Here is an 8246-nt window from a genome sequence, read left to right on the forward strand (position 1 = left end):
TAAATTTTCACTCCGCACATTCGAAGGTGGTAAAAAATGGCATTGCTTTTTCGGTTCTATTTTTCACACTTAGAAATCGTGTTTTCACCACATTTCTGAGAGTTTCTTAAAGGGCCCCTTCGAAATAAAACAAACTCTAAAATGAAGAAGGCTAAACGTGAGTACTATCAGAATAAGTTCACTGCAGCTGCAAACAATCCTTCACTGCAGCTGCAAACAATTTTTCACTGCTTTGGAGAACATTTCGAGAATTAATGACGGGCAACAAAGCGAACTGTCCTCAGTCAATAGTTATTGACGGGATAACATTATCAGGGGAATGCCTAGCCAACAAATTTAACTCGCATTTCCAGGTTTCTGCTGCGCAGTGTAGCGATGCTCCTGTAGGCCGATGTGAAGCACACAAAAGATGTTCTGATATGCCCACTATATTCCTGTACCCAACAAGCCCAGCAGAGATAACAGACGTCATATCTACACTAAAGAATAACTGCGCATGCGGAGCGGACGACATAAGTACAAAGCCTATAAAGAGTGTAGCGCAAGTAATATGTCACCCGCTTTCGCATATCTGAAACCTCGTCTTATCGACTGGTGAATTTCCCGTGCTCATGAAAATTGCGAGTAGTGGCACTGCATAAGGGGGGTGCATTAGATAACCTCAATAATTTCAGACCCATCTCAGTTCTTCCTATCTTTTCTAAAATCCCTGAACGCATTTTAAATAAAAGAATAGTTGGGCACTTGACAAAAAACAAAGCAAAAGTACCAGCACAATTCGGCTTTCAGAAACAAAAGTCTACTGAGCAAGCACTTTTGCATGCGAAAGACCACTTAATTAAGAACTTTGAAAAACAGACTTACACTATTGGAGCGTTTTTGGATTTCCGAAAGGCTTTTGACTCTATTAATCACGATATTTTGCTTCGAAAGTTACCCTGGTATGGCATAAGAGGTGTAGCATATACTTTAATTAAGAACTATCTCAGCTCCCGTAAGCAGTTTGTTTGCCTAAAAGATTAGTCCCAACTTCTTGATTTAAACGGCGGTGTTCCTTAGGGCTCAATCCTAGGCCCAACTTTGTTTCTTCTCTATATCAATGATATTGTTAACATCCCAAACACACCGTGCATAACTTTGTATGCAGATGACACCAGCGTTTTCTTCTCTAATTCTAACATTCAAGAAGCATTTAACGCAGCCAATAGATGGATGGGGGACCTCAACTGTTGGCTAAATACAAATAAAATACAACTGAACTGTGAAAAAACAAAGTACGTCATATTTAGACTTAAAGGAAAGCAGCTGATGGGTCACTACGAGTTAAATTTTGGGGGGCGCATTATAGAAAATACGAAGTGCGAAAATTTTTAGGCGTATGGTTTAACAAAAACCTGTATTGGTCCATTCATGTGGAGACCCTCAGAGCCGACATTCGTAGAGCAACGGGAATGATTAACATGTTAAAGCATCTTATTCCAATGAATTTAAAGAAACAGCTATATTACACACTAATACACTCTCGTCTACACTATTCTCTTCTGGTCTGGGGAACTACTACCAAAACTAACCTTATGTCACTATATAGGCTGCAAAAAAGAGCCGTAAGGGCAGTTTGTAACCTACCTGTTCTTGCACACACTAAACCGTTTTTTGATAAGCTTGGCATACTCCATATAGACCACCTATTTTTGCATAAACTATCGCTCGAGGCGTTCCGTCTCCGTCAAGCTGATCACATACAGTTTAATCAGACCTTCGCCACCAAAGAAACTCTGTATAATCTCAGACATGACCCAATCTCTATACCGCTTACTCGCACGAACTACGGGAAACAGGCATTACAGTTTCAAATATCAACCTTACTAAACAATAATCCCACAATTCTGGAACAATTACAAACCTCGAAATCAAGCTTGAGGTTCAAGAAATCTGTTAAAACGTATTTTCTTCGCTGCTTTATTGTATAACTTCTTTATGTACCACAATGTCACTGTTTTGTTTTCCTTTTTAACATGTTCTGATTGAGATTCGAATTGTTAATCGTTTTTTATATGTTATCATATTTTGAAAATTGTAACACTTGTTGTGCTGTTGTTTGCTTCAAAGTGTCAACATGCTTTGGGTGCTGCAGCCTTTGTCAGGCAAGAATACTGCCTTTTGCTGCAGCACCTGAGACAGCTGTATGTCTCAAACAACAAATAAATGAAATAAATGAAAACGGTTCGGACACATTTTGTAGACGCGTAGAGTACAGCTAAATTTAATAATTCGCACCACAATTTGTGTGAAATGTCTCATATTAGGAGAGCTACGGATGATTACAAGTTACCCTCCTCCATAGTCATGCATTTTCTCCTCAACTCGTTCACCGAGTGATCGGGGCTAAGCTCCGCCTTCACTGGCTTGCGTCATCATGGCACGTCGTGTCATCGACTTCCAATTCTCTAGGAGCGAGCGCGCGAAGCCTCTCCAAGCTCTCCGCCGGCTGCTTGGCAGTGGACCCCAAGCAAGAGCTATCGAAACAGTGTGCGTTGCGAGCATTTTGTCGCAGTGCCGAACATGTCTTGTACAGTAAAAGCTCGGTAATTCGGACTTCTAGGGACCGTAAATTATGTCCGAATCAACCGAATGTCCGAATTATTGAGCGGACAACAAAAATAATAAATGCACGACTTTCATCAACAAACCTTTACTGCGCAAAGTAATCGAGGATGCTCGTCTGCTTTCGAGCAGAAACCCGCGCGGATACTATTTTACGAAGTCCTTCCAGGTGCTTAGCAGCTCGCATGCTGTCTGCAGTGTCCCAACAAAATTCTTCCAACACAGCGAGGGCCTCCGCGGCTTCCTTCACAGTGCGAGGGGGCCGAGGCTGCTCCTCTCGCGGTTCCTCTTCCTCCTCAGAATCTTAGCCGTGCAGCACGTCCCTGACAATTTCTTCTTCGGTAAGTGAGCCGGCTGTAACAACGCCGTCATCAATGCCGACGTAATCAGCGAGTGTCACCACATCCGGCAGAACTCCTCCAAAATCCTCGCAGTCATCTCCATTGTCATCTAGCGACACTTTGGCTACTGCATCATCGCCAGGCTCACGCACAACGAAGCCACTGTGTCTAAAACAGTTGGCGACGACGTGCGCGGGCGTGTTGTGCCAAACGTAGGCAAGAATGTTGACCGCGCTCAAAAGATTCACGTCGTACTGCTTGCCGACTTCATGGCACAGGAGCATCCGTTCCAGCACGCGCCTGCGGTATTTGGTCTTGACATACTGAATTATGCCTTGGTCCATCGGTTGGAGGGCCGATGTTGTGTTCGGCGGCAAGAAAACAACTTCTATGTTGCCCAGGCCGGTGACACTGTTATGCGTACTACAATTGTCCAGCACCATTAACACTTTGGGGTTCTTTGCGGAAAACTGTCGGTCTAACTTCTGCATCCAGCCACGAAAAATTTCCGACGTCACCCAGGCCTTTTTAATCGCTCGGTATTCCACCGGAAGAGCAGGCATGTTCTTAAAGCACCGTGGCTTTTGTGCCTTTCCAATGACGACAAGCGGCCAGCACTCTGTTCCTGTCATGTTGGCGGCTAAAAGAATGGTGACGCGTTCCTTGGATCTTTTGCTACCGATGCACGGATCTCCTTTCATGGTCACAGTCTTGTCTGGCAAAGCCTTAAAGAAAAGTGCTGTTTCATCAGCCTTAAATATGTCATTTGGATCGTAGGCGGCGATGTGTTCAAGCAGCTGAGCGTTCTTCCAGTTGTTGGCAACGTCTTCGTTGACAGCGCCTCTTTCGCCGCACACAGTCTTAAAAATGAGGCCATGTCGCTCTCTGAAGCGCGCACACCACCCTTCCGATGCCTTGAATGCATCGATATGCATCATCAGTGCAAACCTCTCGGCTTGCGCCATGATGAGGGGTCCACTCAATGGCAGATTTGCATTACGCGAGTCGACCACCCACCGAAGCAAAGCCTCTTCTAACTCTGGATGAGCTGCTGTTCGCAGACGCTTTCGTGACGCTCGAAACTTCTCGCTTTCGAACGCCTGAAGAATCTGTTCTTCATTTTTCACATACGTGCTCAAGGTACTTCTTTTCACGTCGTACTTCTTCATGGCTTCTTGTCGAGAGAGTCCGTCCTTCAGAGCCCGCAAAATTTCCACCTTGGTAGCCAAGTCCTTCGCCTCGTATTTCAGCCGTTTCGCCGGCGTTGCCATCGGCGAAGAATGCAGTGACACGGGCGCACAACAGAAAAGCACCAATAAAGTTCAATAACTGAGCTGCGCTAAATCCAGCGGTCCTCGGCAAAACAGCGTGCAAGGATGTAGCGCACCAACAGCAACAAAGCGACAAAATGGCCCCGTCGATAACGCCGACACATGCAAAAACAAGGAAAAAGCACCCATCCAGCCACAAGTCGAGCCAATTGGATTGGATTGGCCAAGTTTCAGCCACTTGATGTCAATGGCGATGCTGCGTTTGGGCAACGAGGCGATGGTCTGGGTATCACTTTTGTGCCGCGTTTGCCGTATTTTCGTTTTTGAGCCTCGGTGGCTGCCCGAAATCATCCGAATTATCCGAGGTGGGCTGGAATCCGTCCGAATTAACGAGAGTTCCGTCCCATAGACTCCTATATATAATTGTAGGGACCAGGCGCGAAGGTCGAATTATCGAATTTTCCGAATTAACAGAAGTCGAATTAACGAGCTTTCACTGTATTCCGGTAACCACAGGCGAGATAGATGTTTCGATGGATGGCTGGAGGCATAAAGTCAAGCTGATGAAAAAACTTTAGCGTAGACATACGTGAATGGCCTGATCAGTCTGCACGGTCCAGCCACCTGTTCGCGCAGAGCTTAACCAGCCAAACAAAGCACTAATATTGCTCTAACCAAGTGTACAACATTTTAAACATTTACAAAAACGTGTTAACGATTGCACTCCTGCGAAAAATTTACACCAGCAGCAAAGAAAAATGTATTTCGTTACTGCTACTGTGTGTGGTTGAGCTCTGTGCCGCCAGGTGGCTGCACCATGCAGTCCATTCATATTTGCGCTTCTGCTCGTCCCATGAAACGGCAAGGTGAAACGGCCAGGCCCTGTCCCCTTGCGCTTGTGTTTACCCTAATACCAGACCCGCGAAATGCTATTGGCTTAGTAATCTTCCTGGCACAAATCCTGGCGCTGATCGGGCAGCAGCAGTCCGATGCGCTGCAGCCAGTCCGCTCGTCTGCTGCCTTGCAGAGGGACACGATGTCGCAGCTTGACATATTTCCAGTCACTATGTTTGCAGTCCACAACGCAACAAAGTCGAATCATAGTGCTTGCGAAAAGACTGAGACTGACTCTGACCGCGGAGCTCTCGTCAAAATGGAGCACATTGTAACACAAGCAGACAACGCTTGCTGTGTGCCGGAAGTGTTAAGTGTAGTGAGAAATTGTTCTTGTGCATTCTCTTTCTGCTACTTTCTTTTTATAGAAACAAATTAACTGACATTCCAACTATTACGAACATCATTTCTTCACCATAAAGGTGGAAAACTTATCGATGACGTGCCATTAGTCGCCAATCTGACAGCTCGCCCTAGTGACATCAATTGGGTGATTTACGTCATATGGGTAGGGGCGGCTGAAAATTCCGCCGAGCAGTGTGCTGCGATCGGCTGCTATGGACATTTTTAAAACCTTTTAATAAATTACATGCTTTACACAGTACACTTAGAAGCATAAATTAATGATCAGAAGGACCTACTCTAACGAGTCAGTACGTTTGTACAAAATCGTCAAAATTGTTTCAGGGTCCCTTTAAAACAACTGGAGCATTTGAGAGCGGCAGGTTTTCGGGAGGATGCTATCCGCGTGACCGTACAGAAGCTTGTTAACAGTGTAAAATTAGGAGTACCCACAAGAGTGAATCCAGAGCCTGCCGACAAGAAGAAAAAACTAGTTGTATTTCCATATGTACATAAACTATCACACAGCCACAGGAATGTAGCAGGCAGGTTTGATGTAAAGGTTCTTTTTTCTGCCGCTAACAAGATGATCAAAATTTGTGGTAAGATTGATAGGAAGTTCGCCCAGGCTGCCTCCACTCATGCTGGGAAAGGCTGCACTGTTAAGCACACGTCCCCGCCCGTGCACTGTAGAATGGGAGTTGTGTACGAGCTTTTATTTTCCTGCGGTCACATCTACATCGGCCAAACAGGTAGATGCCTGAACATTAGATTGTCTGAGCATAGGCGCTCGCTAACGGGTAATGCCTACTCACATGTCGCATGGCATTGCTCTGAGCATGGGTGCACTCCAATCTATGAAGACACCACAATACTTTCCATGCATAGAAATCACACTACGAGGGAGATTATTCAGGCCTACTGTATCAGGAAAAAAGGATCGCGTTGTGTAAGCATGCCATCATTAAATTTGTATGACAATGAATTTGAATTTTTAGACCGCATGATAGTGTAGCATTAGATTACAGGATATTGTGCTTTTGCTTGCGCACTGATAATGACGCCATTGATGGGAGAGCACATGGCTATGAGTTGTAGTGCATACGTTTGTGTATGCCTTCAAATAAAGTTAGTTGCGAGTTCAGCGCTGTCCTGTGCGTTCCTGCCTTTTGTCTTTGTCGTCTTGCGCCGCCCCATCGAGATGTTCAGCCAGTACCAACTCACCCGAATGTCGATCCTCTTACTTATTCATTCAGCGCAGTTTTCCTTCCTGACTACCCCGTCAAATGAGCAAGAGTTCAAATCATCTTTAGCCAGTCCGCATATATGCAAATACATAACACTTACATATATAGAACATTCGTAATGCATTGTACAGCACAAAACGGTTTTCATTTTCTTGCGGTCTAGTTACAATTATGCCACCTAACACAACCACACTACAAAGACGCCAACAGTGAAACGGATTGTTTAAGCATGGATTGCAGGGCTATGCACTAGCCAACACATGTCTATGACTGTGTCATTGCCACTGAACACGCACATCCAGCTACGGCAATCTTGGTGACTTCATTCGTATTGTTTTGCCACAGGTTGGCGCAGCTCGACAGTTTGGCACACGATGGCGCAATTGGCGCAGCACTTCCACCCTGAACCCACACTCTAACAATGCACATGTGCACAGCCAATCAGTTGGCTACATGCTGTTTATTTAGGCTCCTACAATTTATTTATTTTTCATTGGGGGGGGGGGGGGGGTAAAATTCACGTTATTTCAAAGCGCAAAACTGGGGAGTCAGGCAGTCCAAAACTCAAGATTTTCTGGGTAACTTTCACAAACAACGCAGGCAACGGTCACCTCTTGGATGCCAACGTTCTAGCTACACAAGCAAAATCACTCAGAAGAACATGTAATGAAAAAGAGAGCTGCTTGCACATTGTTTGACAAACTGATCTATACAAATCCTCATTGGCAGGCATTATTTACACTTTTAAAAGATACATGAACAAAAGCAGCAAATGTAGACATCTTTGGGAATCCCTTCTTTATGTTATTCTCTGCACTTTTTTTAACACAGAAAGAAAAGTAGAAACAGTAGTGCACACAGGCATGCTTAGAAGAGGTGTGATGCTTCTCTTTATCTTACAAGCTCATATTGCTCATATTCACGTACATTATCATATGCATTTCGAGCATTTCTTTGTCCATCTTAGCCTTACGTCCTTGTCTGTTGTCATCCTGCTTTACTGGTTCCCGCTATGGGAAGCATGCGGTACAACATTGGCATCGCTGCACAAGGCTTAACAATGATACCTATCATGAATCTTGTTGCAGCCGACGTATAGTGAAGTCCTGTGCAGTCTTATGTCACAGCTTCGTAATGTCACCTGTGAACTGTTCCAATGTTGGTCACTCGAACATACAGTTGAACCCACTTAAACAATATTCAAGTGCCATGAAAATTCCATTGTTATAACCAGGTTGCATGAAAAAAAAAATCAAAATGGGGCTGGTGTAGCTGTTCCGAGAAAACTATACTTCCTCCATCCGGCTTCTGATTGTATTGACTCATTTAACTGTTTAACTCTGCTTCCTGCGTGCTCCGATCGCGTGTTGTTAACAAGCCGCGGCAGTCAGCGTTCAAGAATTGCAGTGCTATAACTGCAAAAAGGGGTCACGGGCGGCAAGTGATATACGAGCTCCGCCAAGGCATCGCTCTGGAGGCCCCAAGAGGGGCCTCCTAAAAAATGCGGGAAGGTTGCCACGGCAGCATCTCAGCTTGAGAAATCCAGA

The 8246-nt window shown here is 45.0% G+C and overlaps 1 protein-coding gene across 1 annotated transcript; it reads right to left on the reverse strand.

Annotated features, from left to right (window-relative positions):
• Positions 1 to 2908: 2908 nt before the first annotated feature.
• Positions 2909 to 4216, reverse strand: LOC129380873 (tigger transposable element-derived protein 4-like). The gene has a single exon (XM_055063046.2). It carries the CDS (start codon positions 4214 to 4216, stop codon positions 2909 to 2911), a length of 1308 nt encoding a protein of 435 aa, XP_054919021.2.
• Positions 4217 to 8246: the final 4030 nt, after the last annotated feature.

This window comes from Dermacentor andersoni, chromosome 1, assembly GCF_023375885.2.
Source record: "Dermacentor andersoni chromosome 1, qqDerAnde1_hic_scaffold, whole genome shotgun sequence".
Taxonomy (NCBI): domain Eukaryota; kingdom Metazoa; phylum Arthropoda; class Arachnida; order Ixodida; family Ixodidae; genus Dermacentor; species Dermacentor andersoni.

What these genes read in the sequence shown, in the direction of transcription:
- LOC129380873 (XM_055063046.2), bottom strand. Translation starts at nt 4,216, where the DNA reads ATGGCAACGCCGGCGAAACGGCTGAAATACGAGGCGAAGGACTTGGCT.